The 24,225-nt window shown below is 44.5% G+C and overlaps 1 protein-coding gene across 5 annotated transcripts in view; it reads left to right on the top strand.

Moving 5' to 3' along the window:
- The window catches only part of LOC144164287 (uncharacterized), a 28,455-nt gene extending 15,311 nt beyond the window's left edge, over positions 1-13,144 (top strand). Inside the window, exons 1-4 of one of the 5 annotated variants that reach the window (XR_013321136.1) lie at positions 198-485; positions 2,539-2,592; positions 3,795-7,079; positions 12,763-13,144. Coding sequence is in view for 1 of the 5 variants with exons in the window: in XM_077694793.1 (XP_077550919.1) it covers positions 339-485; positions 2,539-2,592; positions 3,795-3,823 (230 nt within the window). In the remaining 4 variants the exon portion in view is untranslated. Of the gene's footprint in view, positions 1-197; positions 486-2,538; positions 2,593-3,794; positions 7,080-12,762 lie in introns of those variants that run through there. The other 4 variants (XR_013321139.1, XR_013321138.1, XM_077694793.1 and 1 more) reach the window with 4 other exon arrangements.
- The last annotated feature ends 11,081 nt before the right edge of the window (positions 13,145-24,225 follow it).

The raw sequence follows: 24,225 nt of genomic DNA, 5'->3' as shown, positions 1-24,225 counted from the left end.
GAGTTTCGAAGAAGGTCAATGATATGTAGTAAGTAAGTAAGTAACAGTTTATTTTTCATAAACTGTACAAGGTTATGGGGAAAGAAAAGGAAAAAAGTTGCACATAAGCAACTTGACTGGACCTTACAACCCGTATACTAAAAGATCCCTGCAATGCACCCTTGCGCGTAAAAAAGCGAAGGGTTTGAATTCGTTAAGTCAGGCGGCTGCTCTGTTCACTATAATGTCTCGTGAAATTTTGTTGGTGTCACCGTGAGCCGAATGTTCTTGGTCCTGAACAGCCTACTAAGATTGTTCGCCGTCCTCTGAGTTCACCTGGAGCGTCAAACTCTTCGCAGAGAAGACGACCACGGAAACGCCTGATGACTTCCTCACCTACAGAAGTGCGCCGCCCATAGAACCTATCAACCTCACGGCGGCTGAGCGGGCCACGCAGACCACGCGGATTCCATCGGCCACAGAGACCCCATCGAGGCCTGCAACAGGTGATTTCGCTATCGCGAAGCATACAATATGAGCTGCCGTTGAAACCTAACCATATTCGGTTTCTCTTTGACCCGTCGCGGTGACTCAGAGGCTAAGGCGTTGCGCTGCTGTGCACGAGGTCGCGGGTTGGATTCCCGGCCGCGCTGGCCGCTTTTCTGATGGAGGCGAAAAGCAAAAACGCCCGTGTTTACGAGATTTTGGCGCACGTTAAAGATCCCCAGGTGGTCAAAATTAGCCCGGAGTCCTCCACTACGGCGCGCCTCATTGCCTGCGTTGCATCGGCTAAACCCTACAACCAACCAACCAGTTTCTCCTTGATCTCCAAAACTTCTGCGTAGAGGCGAGAAGCAGTGCAGATGCATTTGGTGCAGATAACTATACCGGGGGACTTGTGGCGTGTCCCAACAACAGGCCGCAAAGCACAGCCTGCATGTTAGGGTACCAGGAACGAGGCCACATGTGTGTGGAACATGGAAGATGTAATCACTCCGTCGATGGGATAGGAACTCTGCAAAACCAAGCCCTTCTCCCTGTAATTTACGCTTTTGTTAGTGCGCGTGCATGTGCGTGTATGTACGGTCACACAAACACACACACACACAAGCACACACACAAGCACACGCACATGCACACACACACACACACACGCACACACACACACGCACGCACGCGCGCCCGCACACACACACGCACACACAGGCTGCTTAAAAAATGTTATCAGTTCTCCTTCTTTATCGGAATAATTTCAAAAGCAGTTCGGAAACCGATGCTTGTTGTGATATGCAGCATATCAATTTATTGCCGCCGGTCGGAGATTTATAATAATGATTCTAGTCCAGAAAGTAGTTGTGGTACAAACACAAGAAAAGATTGCGCTGTACAGCCCTGAAAGGCTTTAGGCTGTTGTGGAATAATTTGTATAGGTGTATTACCATCTTTACATCACCTTTGTTACCCTATACATGTGATTTTACATGATGGCAGAACGCCAAAAACCATAAATGCACCATATTTTTTGCCGAATCTGTCAGCATACTCTTTCAAGTTATTCTGTTGGCCGTTTCATTTCATCCTATTTTTTACCCACAGTAGCCATTGCAATTAAGCCCGTATTGCTATCTGCCGGAACAGTTCAAATCAGCCCATACAATTTGGCCGTGTTTCTCGCTGGCATACCGGAAAAAGCATTAAACTGATACACTGTAACAAATAAAGGAGCCTGGAATTCGTTTTTGTTATAATCTTATGTGGTGGCACCACCAGGTTTTGAACTACATCTTTGTAGCGCAATGAAGAACGAAGCAAAGTACTTGTTAAAAGCGGCGTTTATTGCTGCTAAATTGTGCGCCCAGTAAACAACCTTCCCACAGCTGCAACACGTAATACAGCAGTCAACAAAGTAATATGCAGAGTCGAGTGTTGCTGTAGCCCTCCACACATTTATTTCGAGTTCTCCGGTATTTGAACAAATCGAATTCCATCGAGAACGTTCTCGATGAAATTAGAAAACTCTTGAACTGTGGCCGCAAAGCTGTACACTTCTCTTATTTAAACAAGACTGCCGGTGCCGCATAGGAAAGCAGGAGTGAGAGCGCGCTTCGTTGGAAACACAGGACAGCCCAGTGTGTCCAGGCTCTCCTGGCAGGCTAACGCGGCAGATAAAGTTGGAGCTGTCTACTTCTTGGCTAATAAACCTTTCTCTCTCTCTCTCTTTGGTAACAAAACACAAGATATCAGAACGCATGGTTAGAGGCAATAGTTATGAAATCCCGAGCAAAACGCTTACGGTCTATTCCTTGAGACTTCTAACTCGTCAATTTACGGCACCCAAGTACTGCTCCCGGTACGTGCGTCGATTTCAACGCTGCCTGCGTTGAGTGCGGGTGTGTCGCCAAATCCTTCAATCGTATCCCTTCTACGACACCTCAGCTAAGGTATCTCTGCGTGGTTATTTTTAAATGAAACGAATATTCATCACTAAATGCCTTATTGCGGTCTATTATTTCCTGCTCAATTTTAAGTAGATGTGCACAATGCTTTTGCCTTTTGCAGTCCTTGAGACTTCAACCTCGTCAATTTACAGCACCAAACCAAGTACTGCTCCCGGTACGTGCGTCGATTTCAAAGCTACCCCAGTTGAGTGCGGGTGTGTCGCCAATATCCTTCAATCGTATCCCTCCTTCTACACGTCAGCTAAGGTATCGCTGCGTGGTTATTTTTAGATGAAACGAATAGTCACCACTAAATGCCTTATTGCGGTGTAATATTGCCTGCTCAATTTTAAGTGTATGTGAACAATGCTTTTGCCTTTTGGAGCTTTCCCTTTTTTTTGAAGAAGTGTTCTGAATTAGGACAGTGCCTAAACTTTGTAAAGGTGCGATACATTTTTTGTGCTGTTCACTTACTTCTTGCAGCGGAGGACGCAATGTTGCCAATTAAACTTTTTTTATTACACGATGCCCACGGCTTCACGCAATTAAAGACACGTAAGTTCATTTAAATGATCTGTGAAAGTTTGTGTGTGCGTCATATATGTCAAATGAAATAAAAATGTTTCTTGTGCGTCAGTGTTATCTCGTTATTCGTTGTGCGTGTGCGTGAATAAAAAGAGCGAAATTGTTTACAAAGAGCGCTTTTTTTACTTCCGGACCATTTTAATACATCGTCATTTCACACTTATTCACGAAAACAACAACGTTTCATTTGAATAAACTGTACAGGTTATGTATAACACCAGCTTACTATGTTTACAATGTATAGAAAAACGGATGACAAATTATGTATAGCAAAACTGCTGTACCAAGTTACCAATCGAAGCATGAAGACAAAATAAACTACGTGTATCTATTTTCATATTTGGTTAACTTATGAAGACATTGATCCATTGCGTTATATTCACACTTCATTTATTTCCATATATAAGTAGAGCGCTTGTATCGTGCTGTTGTTGATTGGCGACCTCACTAATATATCGCTACACAATCCGCGTCTGAAGGCGCATTACTTTATTTATTGTTTGCTACTGCACTGTGGTGATGATTGTGCAACCAGAACCTTAATTACGTTGAAAAAACCCTTAAACACACATGCCCGCCAGACACCTTTCATCATGTCTACGTAGTAATAATGTACTGTTTCGCGAGAAAAATGAAAGCTTGTCGTAGCGTCGCAGCTCCTATATGTTTACCTGGAAGAGTTACTAATTTCCTGCATCTGGTTTTTCAGTTTTGGTAAGCTCCAAAGAACGTTCGTAATGGTTGGTGTTCAACCTGTCCCCAGGAATAATTAGGTACATGATGTTTTCCCAGGTGGAAGTCCTCAAGGTCAAGCCCTGTAATGCGTCAACACCTGCTGAAATTCCAGGTGCACAGTACTTCTCACGAACGTAGTTATTCTCTTTGCTAGGAAAGAGTTTGGTAAGTATAATCTGAAAAATGTCACATTTTAACAGGTGGGTCGAGCGTAGGCATACCGATATTACCCATGCGCCCTAAATTTCAGCGCAGGGGTCACTGAACTTTTTCTGCAATATATAAGTTGGCCGCTATGTTTTATTTGTCGTAATAGCCCTTAACAAGCCAACGTAAATCTGCAAATTCCTTTATATATTCACTTTGTGTTGTACACGCAGGTAACCACGATGCAGACTTCACATATTAAATTTGGATCCTTAAAGTGTGCATTACAAAACTGAACAAAATATGAACATTTCCTAATAATAGTTTGCCGATTTTTCATAGGTTTTAATTTAAAACGCACTTTCACGGTTTTTCTGCGTGGAATACTTTGTTGCCCACGTTTCAAAGGCGTCAGTTTAGTGTCACTGACAGGGTGTTACATAGTTCTGGTTTCAGAGCCTTTAAAGCATGCTCAGGAATCTTGCTTGTTTACCGTCCCATCGGGGCCTTCAACCATCCTTCAATCGGGACCTGCACGAGACGCTCCACTACCAAAACAGTTTTCATTCCGGCTTTTCAGGCAGACCCAAACAACAGTTGCATCCCACGCCTTGTCTCAGTCTGAAAGCCTTCGTTTGAATTTTCCACCCTTCCTTGTTCTCTTCCCAAATCCCCGCACAATTCCTGTTTACAGATTAGAGCCTCCGGCAGGGGAGACGTGAAGTAAGGTAGAAAGAGTTCGTTTCGATACCTGTCATGTTTACTTTCCACCCGCGTGCAAACGGCCGTCCTTTTCAGTCCCCTTAATAGGGGTCGCGTTGCCTCAATCAACGCTGCCTTTAGCATTGCCTATTGCGTCAGCTGACAATGGCAAAGCATACACTTTCCTGTTGTCCTTTCCTGCCCTTACTCACTCGCTAGCCTTTCCGCGTTATTCAGGTCTGAGCACTGTCCGCTGGGCTGCGAAACTTCACAAAAACTACACAAAACAATTTTTTCTTCATATTTAATAAACATTTAGTCGACATTTTGGTGGGGCCTTAGGTTTTCGGTATCAGCATCTAGTCTATAACTGATTTAGAAGGTTATAAAATTTACATTTCGAAGTTATATGCATAATTACGTAGCTATTACTGTTCACTGCTATTTTGCTGCGTTTTTTTTACCCATACGCAACATACACAGGTCTAAACTCGCCGAGCGTAAGTACTGTATCGTCAAGAAGCGTTGCAACTACAGATCTGTCATCCTTGTGTCGTAAACTGTTGGCATCTTCCTCGCCTTTTTTTGTTAACATGTACTCTACGTAGAATTCACAGCCAGTACACAGGTATCATGAGCACTGACTGGGTGTCTGTGCGTGCAGGAGCTAATGAAGCATCGACCTTTTTAAAACCATAACAAAACTAAGACTCTCTTTTATTTTCGTTAATATACGACTAATCACCTTTGTCTTAACCAGCCAAATGCGGCTGTAACTAGTTATCGATGAGTGACCGTAACTTGAATTCAGCTTCTCAAACGAACTTCTATATTGCCATAGCCTAATGTATACCCATTAATTTTTCTTTCTCTTTTTTTTTGTCTTTGACCTACAGAAACAAATCAAGGCCCCCAAACGTAAGTGTTACGAGCTACAAATGAGTGAGGCGATTTTGACGCGTTTGTGAAACACACTGGAATGTTTTAAATTCAATAAAAGGGGAAAGTTTTTGCCCGCAACTTTATTACAGTAATCCCGTTCAACAACGTTCACGGTGACGATCTTCCTAATGGAAACTGCTGTTGCCAATCAATGACTAAACAGTATGGACGTCTCTAAGGTGACAAAATGCAAATATACATAAGCAATCATATTTTGTACATGCTCACTAGGCGCATGTACTTAAACCAACACGCCAGCTATCAGTTTTGATGAATATCATGTACATCCTATAGCGTTATCACTTCATTCACTCATAGATATACACATTTTTCGAAGTGGGACGGCCGATTGTAGCACAGAAACACTTAAGGTTGACAAATGTTGGAATTAACCCTTAATCTCGATCCGCAGACCAATACTAAACGACATTTCACATTAAATGCCCTCTTCTCGGAGAATTCTTTGGACAATGCGTAAAAAAAACGTGTTTCTGGCCTTACCTGAGGCAAGCTGCACCTGTGTTCTCTCGTGTCAATCACAAGCTCGATTGTCCTCCGCAATTGAGGCCAGCGATTTTAATTCCCTGTTTCGAATGATCATGGCGGTTCGCAAGATCCTTTGGAAGAGGCGAGTTGATCTTGGATACGGATGCCAAGCGACGTTCCTTTTCCTGAAGTTTACAGGCATCCCTAACTGCAGGAAAAAAATAAAACAACCCTTAGTTGCTCAATCTACTTCATTTGAGCCACGGAAATGTTTCTTTAACTGTTAAACGCTAGCAAATGTTCACATGCTTTTAAATTGCTCGCTGCGCACACGTCGTGCGCGCGCACTAGAAAGGCGCCATGCGTCTCGTCGCTTCGAGCCGTCGTTTTCCTTTCAATGTGTTTTTTTTTGGTGGGAGGCTTTTCGCGTCCTCCCAGGACTCCCGAAGTACTGAAAACAAACCTGTTTTACTCCTATACCCCGACAAAAATGAGAGGTACACGCGCTCTGTCATGAGTAGGCTAAACATCTGTGCAGTAGGCCGGAAAGTTGCTTCTGATGGTACAAATTCATATAGGGGTAACAGGCTCTCAAGAAACAAAAGCGACATCTTTTCTTCTTTTGTCTCTTCATTTTAGTGCTTTTTTCATGAAGATAATAATGTCAATTTTTGTTTTTCTCTTGGTATAACTTTGGTTTTTTTGTTTTTGTGGAGATATTTTGCACTGTGGAGACGTAGCTCTCATATATTGTCTGCCACGTGCGTGGGGATAACAAAGCAGTGAGCACGCGACGGACACAGATCGGGATGTCAGCCCCCTACGTGTCCTGTGCCCCGTGAGTGCTTCTGTGGTCCACAGCGAGATCGCAACGAACAGGTGTGTAGTGAATGTCAAGCCCAGAGCATGCTCACAACAACTAAGTCTAGCATAAACGCGGCTCTCACAAGCGCAGAGGTGGAGTGTTTCGGAACGGCCCTGTGGTCACGGATTGCCAGGTCGCGGGCATCAAGGAGCAGACAACCTCAGCGACGACCGTCCGCAAGATTGGACTAACCAGTAAAGGTGCAGTTCAGTTCTGCACAGTCGGTGCAGTGCTTTATTCAGTGTCGCATTGCTCCCATGACCCTTAAGTATTTTAAGCTGTTACTTCCTCGCATGTCATTGGTGATTTATCTCTTGCGTGTAGGCGTCGCTTCGTCGGGAGGTCTCAGGCTCGTGAACCCTTCACACAAGGAGGAGGTTCCTTCAGCACTCGTACTTTCTATATGCCACCCTTGACTTACATTTGTGCCAACATAGAGTGCGTCCAACAAATTCGTTCGTTCTGATCAATTTCAGCGAGAAAGTAAAAGTTAGAAAGCGTTTTTCGAGTGATGCATTTTGCAGAGCATGTGACTAGCTGGTAAAATACATGGCAAAGATGGCGCAAAAGAAACAAGGGTTTACAAGAAGCGACAAGAACGAGCGGCGTTTCTTCTTAGTCTTTGGTTTGTCGCAATCGTTGCCATGGATCGCTTCCAACTAGGCCGGCTGGCAGTGCGGTAAAGTTCTCCCTAAAATACATAACAGTAGCTTCTTATTCGTGAAGGTAACAGACATTCAAATTGAGAAATATTAGGTTCAACGTACTAGAAACGCATAGGCGTGAATAAAGTACGTTATTCCTTGCAAACAAAAATTACGCGACATGAGCAGTTAATTGTTAACAGTTGCCGTACGCCGGAAGACAGATACAGATTTCAAGACTAAGCTCTCTGCCGTAAACAACAACACTGTCGATAGCGTTGCATACTCAATAGAGCGGACTATTAGTGATACATCAATTGCTTGCACAGTCGTCATTTTATGTCTAGCATATTTTCCACTAAAGAACTTGCAAACTAGGCACAAAAAGAACGACCAATACGGGGAACGGTTAAATAGTTGTTTCTTTCGTAACGCTATCAGTCGATGACAGCCTAGTTCCTAAACCCTTGCCACCAGTCGTCAAGGCATCTACCGCGTGGGTCGTAGCAGTAAGCCGTATTTCACGAACGTTGTCAGCTTCGCCTATATTTTTTGTCGCGTCATTGTTTAACCCCATTTTTCCTGGTGTCACATACACTTTGCCCTGTTTGCGTATCCAGCATTCGGCTCTTCAATTTCTCGTTGAACGTAGCATTACAATTGCCTTAACATTTACATTTCTTTACAATATCGCTTATAACGTTACTCCAAATGTTTGCTTGCGAATTCACTGTAAAACGACACCCCGTACATAGAAGCTTAACAGTTATTATTTGTTACATTTTCTTTATGTCGCTTTGCACGAATTGCAGGATATCCCAGGCTACTCAGCTGGTGACGAGCAGCGTGCAGTTTGTACTGACAACACGACAACAGGGCTCACAGTTCTGTGGGGCAAGCAAGAAAGCCGAGAGAAACGTGTAAAAAGTGCTTAGGTCACATCATGGACAGTATCGCTGTCATTGCTATGTTTCACATCCGGAAACACGACAGTGGGAAACCAGTGCAAGATGTTGTCGCTACCCTTGGAAACTCTGTCCATTGGCTGTAATATTAATGAAATATTTCATTGCACTTGAAGAGGTTCAAGTGATGCCATTCTGATACCTGACTTGTCAGTATGGCTCCCTTTCAGGTTGTACAAAATAATTTAGAAAGCGGGAATCCCTTACGAAAATGCCATATATGGCCCATATATAAATTATATGTGGCAATATATAGCTATATATGTGTTCATATCAGGCTATAACTTGCCATATATGGGGGAAAATAGGGCCATATATAGCGTGGTCAGCCCATATATGGCGCCAAATATGGCCATATATGGCCCCACGTGGAGCCATATATGGCGGGTCTAACCCATATATGGCTTCAATTACATCCATAAATGGCGCCAAGTACAGCCGTATATGGCCTGGTCAACCCATTTAAGGCACTATGTTCTTCGTTATATTGGGTGTCCCAGCTATCGTGCACCAAGATTTAAAAAAAGAGCAATGGCGTTACTCAAAGAATACCTAGTGCACAATGTTTGCAGTACCGTGGAGAAGCAGACAGTATTTTTTTGTTAATGATACTTAACTAATGAATTGTAATTAATTACCTAACTCGAGAATTACTGTCCTAATCACTGAAGTGTCAATGAGGAACTTGTAGGTACCCACGAGAGGCATCTAACCGCGGTATTTTCACCGACGAACTAATTGCCTACTTATTTATTATGACTGACAAAGAAAACCCGCGAAATATGAAAAATACCACGTGAAGGCCCTTCCACGCGCATTGTAAAGCAGCATCCCCATATCAGCTGATTGAAAGCAACTGCTTCCCTTGTCACCTGCCCGAAGAGACAGCGCATCACCTTGATAATGGAATGCATGGAAGGAGCAGCAACAGAAAGATTTGCGGGGCGCGTGTGCAGATAAGGCACAAACTGGGTTGTGATTCCTTCTTTCTTTCTTTTGTTTATTTCATTCTGGCTAACTCAGAGGCCGCCTGTTTGAGGGCGTTGCTTTACGATGCACGCGGAGGCGCCGTCACGTGGTATGTTTCGTATTTCGCGGGTTTTCTTAATCAGTCAGAATAAATGAGTACGAAATTGGTTCGCCGCTGAAAATACCGCAGTTAGATGCCCCTCGTGGGTACCTGCAAGTGCCTCATTGACACTTTAGTGATTAGGACAGCACTTCTCGAGTTAAAAAATTAATTACAATTAATTAGTTAAATCTCATTACCAAACAAATGCTGCCCACTTCTTCACAGTACTGCAAACATTATGCACTAGGTTTTCTTCGAGTTACGCCATTACTTTTTTTTTAATCTTGGTGCATGATATCTGGGACACGCTGTATGGCTTGAACAACAGCTATATGACACACTCAGATTTATGTATTACACTAAATGCAGCCAGATATGCGGCCAGTTACTGATATATACAATTGATTCACGCAGTTCCAAAGTACTATATATATATGCAAATACTCTAACTATTTAATTAACAATCACAGGAATATGAATTCCCTGTCAATATAAATTCTCCGAAAACACTTTCTCTTTAGTTACCCAGTTACGTTGCTGATAGTTTTTCTGCTATACAGAGATCTTTCCTTGCGTACTTCAAAACTGCAATCATATTTAATGCAGCTGTCTTAGTTCTTTATTTGTCATATATGCAACAGCATAACAAACAGTTTAACTTTTGCCTTACTCTTCAAAATACTAGCCTACGTGCAGTATTAAAATCGAGTGTGCTATGGAGAAATTTCTATTTGAAATATAGTAGGGCATAAAGCAATAACCAAACTGGCTACATAGCTGATGCACACCGCACTTTTAAAAGTAGACAGCAGTGGGGTCTGCCTTGAAAATAAAAGACTTTAGAAAAAAAGATTCAGTAAATGCATGCGATCAGCTATCTCTTTTAGGGAGCTCTGGAATCTACCAGCTGCCTTAATAAAGAATACGTTGATGCTGCGGAAAGCAGTACATTATTGAAACACGTTTTTGATTGAGTCTGGCCCAACTTTTTTGTACTGGCACACTGAAGCGTAGAACTTCTGGTACCTGAAACATTTCTTTACATGTTACAGGGATGAAATATCAACCAGCACATCAACGCTCAAGGGAGTGTTCCCGCCCTTGTGAGAAAATGGTCGCAAGGAGAACAGAGCGAAATGTTCTTTTCGGAAATGTAATTGTTAATTGTGTTATTATTAATCTAAACACGTCACCGTAAATTATCTTTGGATGTCGCCAAACTGTCTGCAGCTAAAATTAAACCCAGCCGTTATTACTCTACATCTTGGGCCTACAGCGTTTATCCCGGTATCCCATGCGTTTTCTTGGGTATGTTCTTTCCTACCAATTTTTTACCACCCGGTCGTATAACACAAAACATCTTAGATACTAGCAGTAGTAACTGAACAGCGTCACAATGCACCCGAAGCGAACGCGGAACAATGTCGTAGGGCTACGTGCCTCAACAAAACTAGCTGACTGCTTTATGTGTCTATATAATTAGGGAAATTCATTTCGTAGCCGAATGAGCTGAGATTAGAGACGAGGTGAGCTTGCTATTGTGCCGGCGTTATTACTTGGCACGAGCTTTACCGATGTGCCAATACGGAAGCAGGACTTATTGATGCAGGAAGAGGCACAGTAAAAAGGAACATCCACCGTAAAGGTAACAAAGGAAAAGCAAACGCTATCCTTAGTGTCCTTAATAATGTCTAATGTGTCAAAGCTTCGCCTGCGCTATGAGGCGCTCCATAGCGATGGCTTAGAAATAAATTATATATCGTTATTAATGATCTAATTGCATCTGCACAACCCTTTTGGTTGGATATGTTGTATAAAAAATAATTTTATAATGTGAGCATTCGCGGCGTTACATTAATGTGATACGCAGTGCAAGCGATACCGCCACTATCTTGTCCAGTGTGAGCACCGAGGGATACGCTTCCCAATCTCGTGTACTCACGCTCCATCACCATTATCATCTGTAAATAATAATCATCATCATCGTTGGACTCGCCTTTCCTTGAACGTTCGCTCCGAGCAGGACAATAAACGTCGTCTCCGTGACCTCGTTCCTCGCTCTCTCAATATCCATTTGTGTTCCTTTGAGAATTGTGTGCATCTTGTCTTGCTCCGCCATAAACTTGAGGCTGGGCCTTATACGAGTGTCTTGCTCTCGATTTAGATATTTCCAACATGGTGTTTATGAAATCCCATCATGCACCATGCTTTGCGCTCTAACCACCTCACTGGTCACGTCTGCTCGCTTTAGCAGGGGCATTGGCTTCCTGTCAGGCGTTTCGTTGTCCTTCAGTATCACCGTTTCTTCGGCATCACTCCCACTCTCACCTCTTTTGTTGACGCACACTATCTGCCTGCCCACTCCGTTTATTTTTTAATGTGTGCAAGCGGGGACACGAGTCATAGGACCCGTCCACCGGAGGACGACAGGCGCATTGGGAGAGCAAGTGGTGAGGCGAACTTCAACGTGAAGTCTGCCTAACAATGTCCACTCCAGACTGAATGCACTGCCACAGCATCAAGGCGATCCTTCGTTCGCTGTTCTACCCTGGGGACGGATCTACGACGACTATGTTTGCCATCAGGCCCCACCTATTCTTTCCACAAGAACACACTTCCGGGGTATACAGAGTGAAGCTGAGGGCAACGTATCGAGAAGTATTTTGAGTTCCTGCATGTCTATATAGTTACATTTATCATGAACCATGTTCAAGCTTTACCTCTATTGCAGTACTGGGCACCCTCGGAGACTTTGCAACCGCACCATGTTGGCTCAAAGCAAAACGGAGGGAAACTGCACCAGTCATTAGCAAGTGTGCACTGACTCCCAGAAAGTCTGTCACGCCTGCAAAAACATTCTCACCACTGCCATGTACACTCAATGCCAGGGCAGTCCTAAATGCGAGGAAACAATTGGGTTTATCAACTAGCACTCGCACTACTTCTATCCGCGCAGTCAAAACGACCCCCGCGATCCTCCAACTCGTTATGCCAAAACAGAGAAACCCAATCAGTCTCCAGATGCTACAGTGATGGTTGCTTCTGACAAGCAGCACTGATGACTCTTCATCTGCAGCTCCTCCAATCCTCTTAATGTTGCCCTACGTCCGCGCAAGACCGCTACCCATTGGCAGAAAGTTACGTTTTGGCGGCTACAGACTGGAACCGTGGTAACCCCCTTCTTTTTGCACCGTTTTTGCAGGAAAGAAAGCCACCCTGGTCCAATTCAGGTCTGGAATGTACAAGCCCCGTGGTTCCCGCCGGGCTGACCTTGAGCACCTACTGTGGATCTGCGTGCTGTAATCGTCTGCCAGAGCTCGAGCCCTCGCTTCTCTTCCTAGGGTGATCAGGCCAACTTCCCTCCTGAGCTTGACGGCACCAGATCCACGCGCTGATGCAGCGGTGGCCAATGAGGTTTAACGGTTGTCGAACAAGTCTATGGGTGCTGCAGAAGCTCCTGCTAGCGGTTCGAGCCTTGGGCAGCTCGGACACCACCAGAAATGGAGCCTGTTACCATCGAAGACAGAGATAAAAGAACAAAACTTGCCATAATACTGTTTCTATGATTTCATTTTATTTTTACCAGCACCCGTATCATGAAATAAAAACTCTGAACTAAACGTGTTCAACTATTCCCTTTCCCCACTCCTCTTCCTGTCCCAGTTTAGCACCCAAGAAATCCGTTCACAGTTTCTGTAGTCCCTCACGACAGCACAACTGTACTATACAACTTAAACATACAAAATCCAAAGTTAGTCGTTAACCATCTATATATTTTTCGCACACCACAATTGTTCCGTCATTGAATTTATGCAAAGCATTCTTAGCGTTAAGGTTGGTACGAGCTACGTGAGTGCTCTGGCTAAATGAACAGCTCCGTTTGGTTGCTCAAATTTTTTTGGTCAACACCAAGAACCCTGGTTGATCGTCCGTAGGCCAGGACTGCGTCTCGCTAAGTGTGTGGTGTGAACAATAACTTTATTTCACTTCCTTTTTGTCTGCTGTTGGTAATGGTCTCAGCCTTAACCGGTAACGATCAGCTGTGGTGCGAATGGTGTTCACAGTGCTGATGAGACTTGCTTCGACACGATCCTGCAAGGTGACATAGGCCCATGCAACGCTTTGTTCTCCAAGGCTAAGAATGCGTTATATATGGGGCCAAATGGACTTGTACTTATTGTCAATATCCTACACGTGTGTTTTACGGTGGTCAGTTCAAAAAGGCGCTATATTTTGTGCAGAAGGGGAATAACATTGGCGCTTTGTGTTTGAGATTAATAATTCTAAGTTTTTGCGCATGACTTGAGGACCACTGCCTATCAAACTCGTGCCGCAGTGCATTCGAAAGAAATCCAGCACAAAAATATAAACACGAATTGAGATCCTTGCTAACAGTTTTACTCAGTTTTGTATTATTTTTGCAAGACAAAAGTATGTTAAAACTAATTACAAGCACGACAAAGAGCCATGTAAGAAATCACGTCAATACGATACCGCTTCCAGGTTGGCTTATAACCTGTTTTCCCACCGCATTTGTGGCGCAGTCGACCGTGAAGGAAAAAAAAACCAATTAAAGTATTTCACCTATGCAAGAAATATTGAGCAATTTGTAAAAAAAGCTTCCCTCCGCCCTTATTTCTGGCCCGTACGCACATGTCGGGCATTGTCTATTAGTTCGTGTTACAGCGACACTGAAATGAATTTGTCAAGCTCCTGTTTTTGCTTGCACTACGCAGACTGCAGCAAAAATGAATACCCTTTTTATCGTTTACCCGGGCGATAAGGTGGTATTTATTTTGTGAAGCCTGAAAGAAGAAAAACTACCATTCGTGGTTTGCGGTGGTTGCACCAACTAACCGCCGAGACGTCATGTAAATGTGCTACGTGTTTGGACGATATCCAAGATTAGCATCCAAACAGGTTTCGGTTTCGGTTCTGTAGAACAACATGGTTGACATCCGACGTTATCGTGGGATGGGCATTCTCGATATTTCAATAATCGTCACACCGCGCTTCTGCCGTGTTGTCAGCTGTAAAATGCTTAAGATAAGCCTCCTAGGACGGCTTCGAATCGTAGCAACCACTAGCCGAGACCTACGCAGTGGATGAACTTCCTCCGCGTCACCGCAGATGCTTAAATGCCTTGCGCTTTCCCCCATCTTTAGAGCTTGCCTGGTTCATGCCTGCATCGCAAAAAGCGTGTTCCAACTAAGCCAAGGGTGTGCTGATTCTGGCATAGGCCTAATGCCCGCAAGCAGTCGGTGCTGATGGCAACAGCCCGCCAACGAGAACTCGCTAGCGCATCAGTGTCAGTCTGCTCGCGTTCTGCGAACTCGCTCGTGGAGCAGTGAACGTTACAGCGCAAAAATGGTGGATTTAGTATAAAAAACACCAACCGAAAACGAAGAAATCAACTTACAAAAGAAGTAAGATATACTGTAGGGGAATAGAACTTGCGAATTGCAAAACATTATACCTAGCGCTCCAGACCAGTCGACCACAAGCCAGGTCTGCCGGCGCTGGGAATATGAAGTATATAATGTATAACTAGAATACATTTTTATTTATTTTTAGCATTTCGAGCAGCTTAGATGACTATTTGTTGTATAGCGCCCGTCCAGTAGCGTCCCCCAAATTTCCACAATATTCCAAGTCTAGCAATTGCATGTCTTAGACGGAAAAGCGATTGCAGATGTGTGGCCGTGCTGCTGACCGCTGTGCTTGTTCACCCAGCGCAAAAAATTGCTTCCTGCTCCCTAGTTTTACCCTGTACGGTAAACTTTTCAGTTGATTTTATTTTTTGGTACCTTTATTGACTTCGCTGACTCTCCTCCCGCCTTCAATTGGCCTTAGATTTTCCTACAAGCGTACCAGACAGCAAAGCGTCGCATGTGCGCTCGCGCAGCGCTTGTGTGGAGCGACCTGGACTTGGAGCTTGACACAGTGTACGAACAAACAAAGTAAAAAAACGGTACATTCTTCCATTCACAAACGTGTCGTGGCTTAGTTTCAACTGAGCGAACGAATTGCGATGACCCGTCGGAGGACGGCGGACTAAACGCTGGCCGACTGACTCTGTCGGAAGGGCGGGGAGCCGTGCAGTAGCGCAGTCAAGCCAGGCCATTTTTTTTGTGACGTCATACAAAACTCCACCTAAAATGGGTCAGGATATAAGGAGGAGGACAGCATTTTCGAACTGATGTTGTGTGGGGAATGAAGTCGCATAAACTTAGCGAGAGCGGTCGAAGCATGGCCTACAGACTCCCGAAAACAATTTGCGCTCGTAATACCGCAATGTTTACAAATAACTTCAGTGTTCCTTAAAATGTGTTCACGCTTGTCTATCGGTTGGAGTGAGCTAATTCACAATCTGTTTAATGAAACGGAATAATTGGTACAATTACAGATTTACTACACCGCGCCCACTTGGCGGTGTAGCAGAACTGTGAATGCTTCCGTAGGCACTTGTTCCCAGGAGTCGTATACCTCATGAATTTTATTAGACTTCTTAGTCGATCCAAGGTGCCTTTGATCGGTGCCATGCAGCAGCTGTATCCAAAAAGGCGCATCGGACTACGTGCGAGAACCATGCGTAATCCTCTTCAGACACTTGCGTCTTTCAGTTTATTTTAGGTTGTTTGTGCGGTTATTTGGGTTAGTTTGGCCGTTTGGTTCGGTTTTGCCGTATTTTTCCGTTTCAGGTTGGTTTTCCAGGTTATAATTTTATTTAGGGTGCTATTTATCTGTTTTAAGTAGGTTGTTGCTGTCCAATGTCCCGCAGACAGGCTCGGGGCTCTACAGCACCTGGATTTTATACGCCGCCCTGACCGGCGATAAATTTTCAGAAAGTATCCAAATGCGTTTTGGTGGGTATAGTGTGCGAAGCGTGCGAAGCGTGCAGTGCACAGGTGTATTCTTGGCATCTTGGCGTTTTTGCCGACGGAGATGAAACCGTTGGAGGGTCGAGGTATAGAGTTTTTTCTGTAAATTCATTATGTACTTGAAGCACGAGCAGTTGTAGCGCGACGCGTAAACGAGTGTGGCGGTGTTTCCTTAGTACGCATTGCGAAGCGTTCCACCGCGAGGCGTAAACGAGTGTCCCGGTGATTTAGTACCGTGACTACACAGTACGATGATTACAACGGTGACAGGGGACACCAATAGGTCGAGCCCTTCACGGGCTTCGCCTCTAAAAATATACCCGGCCAGCGTATACTAAAACAGACTTCAATAGACCATTTAAGGAGTAACACACTGCTAAACGGTAAACACCGCCGGCCGCACTTTAAAGCTTCCTGGTTAACCATCTCTAGAAAGTGCATGCGGGCGTCTTTTTTTCCCTTTAAGAATGCCTGCTTCTAGAATGCCGTCGTACGGTAATATAAACACTCTGCAAAAGCGACGTCCATCGTCATGCCACGTCGGTCATTACTTCGCACTCCATTAACGTAAGACAACGTAAACTAACCGACCAAAAACCTAACGAACAGAAAAACAAACATATAAAGCACTTCATGTTAACCTAGTCCATGAAAATTATAATGATAAATTGGTATCTAGAAAAAAAATTGAAGAGGCAACAGCCGGAGTTGAACTAGCGCCCTTGATAGCAAAAACCTCAGACTCAACCTATGCACCAGAACGGCAGACGTTCTGACTGTCAGCGGAGCCTTTAAAAAAATATCATGTCTTAGCGCTGAGCGGAAGTGCCGTCGGGCAGCACTCCAGACACTCGGTTTAGGAATACAGGACAGGTAGGTTTTTTAATCATCATCATCATCATCAGAATCATCATCATCATCGCCATCCTATCTACGCCCACTGCAGGGCAAAGGCCTTTCCCATTTATCTCCAATTATCCCGGTTCTGTGCAAGCTGCGACCAATTTATCCCCGCACATATTTTGATCTCATCTGCCCACCTACCTTTCTGCCACCCCCTGCCACACTTGCCTTCCCTGGGAATTCGCTCTGTTATCCTTAATGACCAACGGTTATCTTGCCTTCGCAATACATGCCCTGCCCAAGTCCAATCCTTCTCCCTTATTTCTACTAATGTGTCCTTAACACGCGTTTGTTGCCTGACCCACTCCGCTCTCTTATTGTACCTTAATGTTAAAACTATCATCTTCCGTTCCATTGCTCGCTGAGTTCCTCAATTTAAGTTGAACCCTGTTAGGGAGCCTCCAAGTTTCTGGTCCGTAGGTGAGTACCGGTAAGGTGCAGCTGTCATGACTGCCATTCATTATCTGAGAATACCTGCCAAATGCACTCCACCCCATTCGTATCCTTCTATTTATCTCTGCCTCATGGTTGGGATCCGGGGTCACAACTTGGCCTAAGAAGATATATTCGTTTACCCCTTCCACTCCATCGCCACCTATCTCGAACCGCTGTGCTGTCCCGAGGTTATTGATCATTACTTAATTTTCTGCATATTAATTTTCAGGCCCTCTGTTCTACTCTCTTTGTCAAGTGTAGTAAGCATGCTTTGAAATTCGTCTCCTGAGTTACATTGCACGGCAACGTCATCATTAAATCTGTGGTTACTGAGGTATTCTCCACTAACCCTTACTCCCACCTGTTCCCTATCCAATGTTCTGAGTACTTTTTGAAAACATGCTGTGAATAACATTGGAGAGATTGTGTCTCCTTGTATGACGCCTTTCCTCATAGGTATTTTACTGCTCTCCTTAAGGAGGACGATGGTAGCTGTGGACGCATTGTAAATATCCTCTAATATTCTTACATAATGCTCGCCTGTACCCTAGTTCCGTAGTGCCTGAATTTCTGCTGAGGTTTCGACCGAGTCAAATGGATTCTCATAATCTATGAAGGTCATATATAGGGGCCAGTACACTCAGCGCACTTCTCTATCACCTGATTGATCGTGAGATTATGGTTCGTTATTGAATAACCTTCACAAAACCCTGCTTGTTCTTTAGGTTGACTGAAATCTAAGGTTGCAGAAATTCTGTTAGCGATTGCCTTACTAAGTACCTTCTAGATGACTGACAGTAAGCTGATCGACCTGCAATTTTTCAAGTCCTCCTTGTCACCTTTCCCATGGATTAATATGATGTTAGCGTTCATCTACGATTCCGGTACACTGGCCGTCTTTAGGTATAGTGTATACAGGTTTTCCAGTATTTCAAGTACAATTTCAAGTACAATCAAAGTGCAACTCACGGGTCGAATCGAATGATGGTCGAAGCGCAAAATCGGATGTCAGGTGGGTCATGACTTGGTTGTCATTTTCAGTCCCCGTACTCAGCACCCTCCCCATCACCCGTGGAGTAGAGATGTTCCCATTTTATTTAAATCTGGTGGAAATTGTTCGACACCGGGATTCTATCCACGGTCCTTCTGCACGCGAGGCGGATTCTCTACCTCTACGCCCCCGCTGCCACAGAAAACATGTACCACGCCTATGACAATTGCTATGAAGCACGTCAATTTCTATAGGGGCGTTTTGGTCACGACCGTGCACCTGTAAACTCACAGCTATCAATTGAGCGACGCGTTCAGCTAGTTTTTTTTCAGCAGCATGACGCCTCTATGTTACCTTTAGCCATAAAGTGACCTTTTCGCTTGTTAGGTAGCGGCCATTCGCAATGCACTTTACACTGCTTCATTGATGCCGTAGTGCCATTTGTGGAAGCGTCTGTCAGTTGTTGCCGCTTTTAATTGTACTTTTTTAAAATCGGGTTTAATCAGAAAGGTTTCAAGGGCGCCTAAAATCCCTCCGCGCTCAGAAGCAGCTCTGTACTGCTTTTATTTTGCCGTGGTCTACCTGTGCGTAATGGTGTGACTTTCTATAGGCGCACACCCACTCGCAGTTTGAAAGAAAACGTGACCGTCAAGGTTTGAAAGTGTCTTTTTAAATCACCTCTTTGTATTACTAAAGTTTAAATAGTCTATACATTTCCTTAGCGCAATCTCAACAAACTGCCCTTTCAATTTCCTACACTGACCCGTCTTACCAGAGCCGATGAGTAATGGTGCAGTGTGCTTCAGCTGTTGAGTCGCCTCTTTCCTATATTTACGACCCACTGGTCCTTTTACCGCAGGAATACTGATGATCGGAGTAATTTAGTGATTGCAGAATATAGCAATAATGCGTAGCAGCAGCATAAATTCAGGCCATAAGAGTTGTATTCCTCCGGGTTGACTTCCGCTTACTGCGCACGCAACAACTCAGGCCACAGTAAATGAGCTCGGGGTTGGCCACAGCTGCGTTTATGTTTCTGACTCATTCATTTTCCGTCAACATTCTGCACCACAGCAGACAACACATACACATCCACCTTTCGGCATATGGGCCTTTGGCATAAAAGTTCAAAGTGTATTGATAGGCGTTGAAAAAGCTGTATATAATACAAGAAGTGCTTCTATATTGTTTCTGTAATAGAGAGGTGTACAATAATTTTGTAAAAACTGCAACCTATTCTTTAAGTTTTATTTTTAATTCTTTAGAAATCACAGCTGCGCGTCATTATGTAATTAAGTTAGTTCTCATTTCTTTCTTAGTATATGATTACTTAACGTATGACTATGTTTGGTCAAAATGAGGGCGTAATCTTGCAATATTAGTTAAGGGTACACGTAACAAGTTTGCTCTAAGCCAAGGCACATGTGATACTAAGGCCTTCTCCCATATAACAATACCGCAGTACGAAAAATGTGTTTTGAATATCTAGACTGCACCCACGCAAAGCTTTCCCTTCATAGGTCTCCTGCGTTGCCCAAGGGGCGCTGCACAAGTGGCTTGCGGGCAGTACTTCCGGGTAGTACAAAGCTGCGCGGGTCCCCTAGGATCCCGTGTTGACAGAAGTAAAATGAGCTCGACGCTCCCGAGTATTTTGCCACGTGGTCACCAGCTCATCCCCAACGCGTCCGATCTATTTCAGCGATCACCTTGGCATTAGGTGAAAAAGCTTTGCAGCGCTAAACACGTTTACAGCGCCGACGAAAGTGCTAGGACCGTGACGGGGTCGGCTACTCGCACGTTCACCGATCGATGGTCGTACGAAGTGAAACTTTAAGAGAAATTTCTAGTTTAAACTAATACTCCAGGTGACAAAGACTTCTGAAAAACCGCCGATCAAAAAAGAAGAGTGACGCAATCGGCAATGATCGCGCTTTAAAAAGCCAGCGAGTCCGGCGGACCGCAAGCTCGCCTGCTGCGGTGCGCCGCTCTTTTGCGTACCTGCACACTATGCGTGCACTTTCATTAAATAGTGCTCGTTTGCGTCGCCATTACGAATACATGGTGCAGCTTTAGCTTGCCGTTTTCCTGCGTGTCTCAGTGACAAAAGGCCGCGGCGGTCAGAAGCGTGAAATCTGTTTTGCGATTCTGAAATTAGTGGCCATAAAACAACGTAGTCGGGCGAACTAAGAGGCCGCTCGCTTTCCGTGTTTGCTCTCACTTTACTTAATTACGCTCTTGCAGCATACATTCCCAGTTCGCACTTAATAGGCTAGAATGAGAGTAGGCAACGACCGAGTTCCATGCAGCCGACACGGCAGAGGGCTGGACGGCAAATCGGGTGGGAGGAGGAGGGGGGCTTTGAATGCAAAGAGATAAAAATCACCGAATTTCTAATATTTGACAATTATCTGGCGAAGTGTGGAGATGGGGGGGGGGCGCAATTCAACTGGAGGACGCCAATTCTCTGTTCTTGTCTCGCTGTCTAACTCCATAAGTCAAAACTGGCGTGTCGGTGTTCAGATTCGACAACCCCTGCACTAGAAAACTAACACAGTCAGTGCTGATCGTATGTAAATATTCGGGGCCCCGCCCCGTGTATGCGGCTGTGTTATGTTATGCTGTGTTATGTTGCGTTATAGAAGTACACATCTCTGCAGGCAGCGGGCGTGCGATTTGGTGCATGTTTTGCGTCCTTTAATAGCGCTGAATTTGTTTATTTGGCACTATTGCCGCACCTACTCGCTAGTATACATGTACCCTGCCGTTCGTAAATCGTGTGGCGTAAAACGTTACGCAAGAATCATTTAGTTTTGCAAAATACGAAACAAAATTTCCACTCATTTCAAAGGCGGTGCCAGGCCAGCAGTGTCAGCTGAGTCGGCTGCGCAATTCTTGCGTTCGCTTGCATACTCCCGCTGAAGCAACCTTTTGCAGTTACCTCAGGATATAGGATGAGCAGCGTTCCGTGTTTATGCTACTCGTGAACTTTCCTTTATCGACCGCACGCAAGAAGAAAAAAGTGTAATTGTCGTCAAACACTTAAACCACCCGACCTGGCGATACTGTCCCACGACGCGACCACTGCGGCAGCTCGCTCAAAAGAAAGCCAACAAATCGGCTTCTTTTAGGGGATATTATTTTGGTTAGCCTCTGCAACTACTTTAAGGGCTATTTCATACAGTATGCAGTCATTTAAACACGCCAAAAAGCGCCACAACCAACTTTCACTCTGGCTTGTAATTGAAAACACATGGAGGGCGGCGATGGCCGTCTGCTTTTGTACTACCCAGAGGCGTCGGCTGCTAGGGGCGCTGCAGGTCGCCAAAACTCCAGCGCAGGAGGCCTATACTTTATTATGCGTAAGGAGGGCCCCAGGGCACCTACCACCACCTCAAATTCCATTTCGGGCATAATTCAGCAGCGCATTAAAAATCGTATTTATCCTTCCTTATTCTTGAAAGTTTGTGTTCAAACCGATTTACCCTCACGACCAGTGTACTACAGTTTGGTTAGGGCTACAAGTGCCATGGATTAGTCAGAGCCTACACGTGGAATTATGCTCAGTTAGCATTTAGTAAGGAATCATTAGTTGTACGAGGCACCTACCATTGGAATCTCAGTGGGTACGACTCGATTCCCGCAATTCCTTGTAGCCAAACAGTTGTGGGACTAAAGCAGCGGCATTCACCTGTTATGCCTGTAATTTTAGAGGAACGAGTGGAAATGATCACAACGATTTTTTAACATCGCGGTATAAGGAGGACAAAGCCCATCTGCATATTTGGGGCTTAAAGCATTAAATGTTGTGGCCGGGGATGTTCCTAGTCAGAGCAAGCAGGCGACACTCTCACAGTGTAAAAGTGAAAATTTGTCATCGTCATGACATGGCTCTAAGAAATTAGTACTATGGCAACAAAACGTTGATGCTCTTCAACATTGATATACTCTGGGGAAGGTTTAGATTTTCGATGGTGGATTGCTGTTACTGTTTGGTGCATATACATGCTCTGTGTTTTCAGGCAGCACCATCAATTATTGGTTTAGGCCTGGCGCAATGTAAGCACGAATATCGAAGAATTGCGTGTATTGACCCTGCTCCGGAGGTACAAACTTTTTTCAGAAGATCCTTGTCTCAGTATAGTTGCGGCGGGTTCGTATGCTTAACCGCTGTACTTACGGTTTCTGCACATTTTCAGGTACAACAATCACAAGGATATTCGCGCATGGTCAGCCTGCCAGCGGCATTCTGTCTCTTTATTACAACAGTGTATAAATTTGGTAGATTCCGTCAAAGTACAATTCCCACAGATTCATGCAACAGTCGTTTCTTTTTTATTTTGGGAACGTTTTAAAACCCTGTAGCATAAAATGTCGTAATTAGTGCCTTAAGACAAGCGCAGGCGTTTATATTTAACCGCAAAAGGTGCAGTCTCATAAGTCTGTTCAATTGTTGCTAAGTGAGCATTCCCGTTGATTGTAAAAGCACCAAAAAGGTAACGCGCTGTAAATTCTCATTAGTTTCAATCCAACAAAGGCAGAAATTGCGGAAAAGCCCTCACGCGCTAGAAACATACCGCCGCAAAGTCGTGTAACCAGCTCAGATTTCACGAGTACAAAGTTCGACTGAAGAATGTCGTCTTTTCGGTCTCCGCAATAAAATCGGCTGACATCGGCTTGTGAAAACATGAAGGGTTGGCTCCTGCGTAGCAGTATCTACAACAAAACACAAATCGAGGGACACACCTTAGGTGCTGTTCCTGTCGCCCCCCATAAAAACTACGGCTGATAGAATCCGTGTTATTGTTTTTGTATGCGTGTGGGTAATACTTGGAAATTTTGCCGCGCTTAGCAGAAAGAAGCCTGGATGCCAGGGTAACACTACTGCGTTTGCGTCAGTAATAAAGAAGGTTTCTGTTTGTTTCGTTTGCACAGACGGGTAGGTATTCCCGAAGACTTTTTCTTGTAAGTTAAATCTAGTCCGTTTTTAAATATAGAGGCAAAAGTGATTTTAAGTTGTAAACCTAACGACGACTAATACACAGCGCAGCACCCTTTGGTGGTGCCTTAAACGATCCCTAAAAGGGAATGCCGCTACGTTCTTTGCATTTTTCTTACTCCCTAACCAAATTGTGACAGACGCACGTGTTCGTACTTTATTGACTTTCAGGGTCGTTTATCTGCTTTCCTTAGTGGTTCTGAGGGCGTCCACGGGGGCCGCTGCGATGGGTGTCTCCGTGAAGTCTCCTTCTGGCTTCTAACGGGCTCACTCTCCATGCTGTTTCTTTGAGCTCAGTAGACGTTGGATGGTGTTCCGTAACAGATATGGCGGAGTTTTTAAACGATCGCTTTCTAACTCTACTAGTGAACGGCTCTTTTGTCGGGTGCAGGACAAAAAACCCACAATGCGGATGGGGTGGCGGTGGGCGCTTTTCAGTGACGGAGTACAGTGTCGATA

Source organism: Haemaphysalis longicornis, unplaced genomic scaffold (genome assembly GCF_048455015.1).
Source record: "Haemaphysalis longicornis isolate Haplotype H1 unplaced genomic scaffold, Haemaphysalis longicornis Haplotype H1 scaffold_13, whole genome shotgun sequence".
In the NCBI taxonomy this organism is placed as follows: Eukaryota; Metazoa; Arthropoda; class Arachnida; order Ixodida; family Ixodidae; genus Haemaphysalis; species Haemaphysalis longicornis.
Note: the sequence above shows the minus strand (reverse complement) of the source record. Positions and strands in the feature narration are given on the sequence as shown.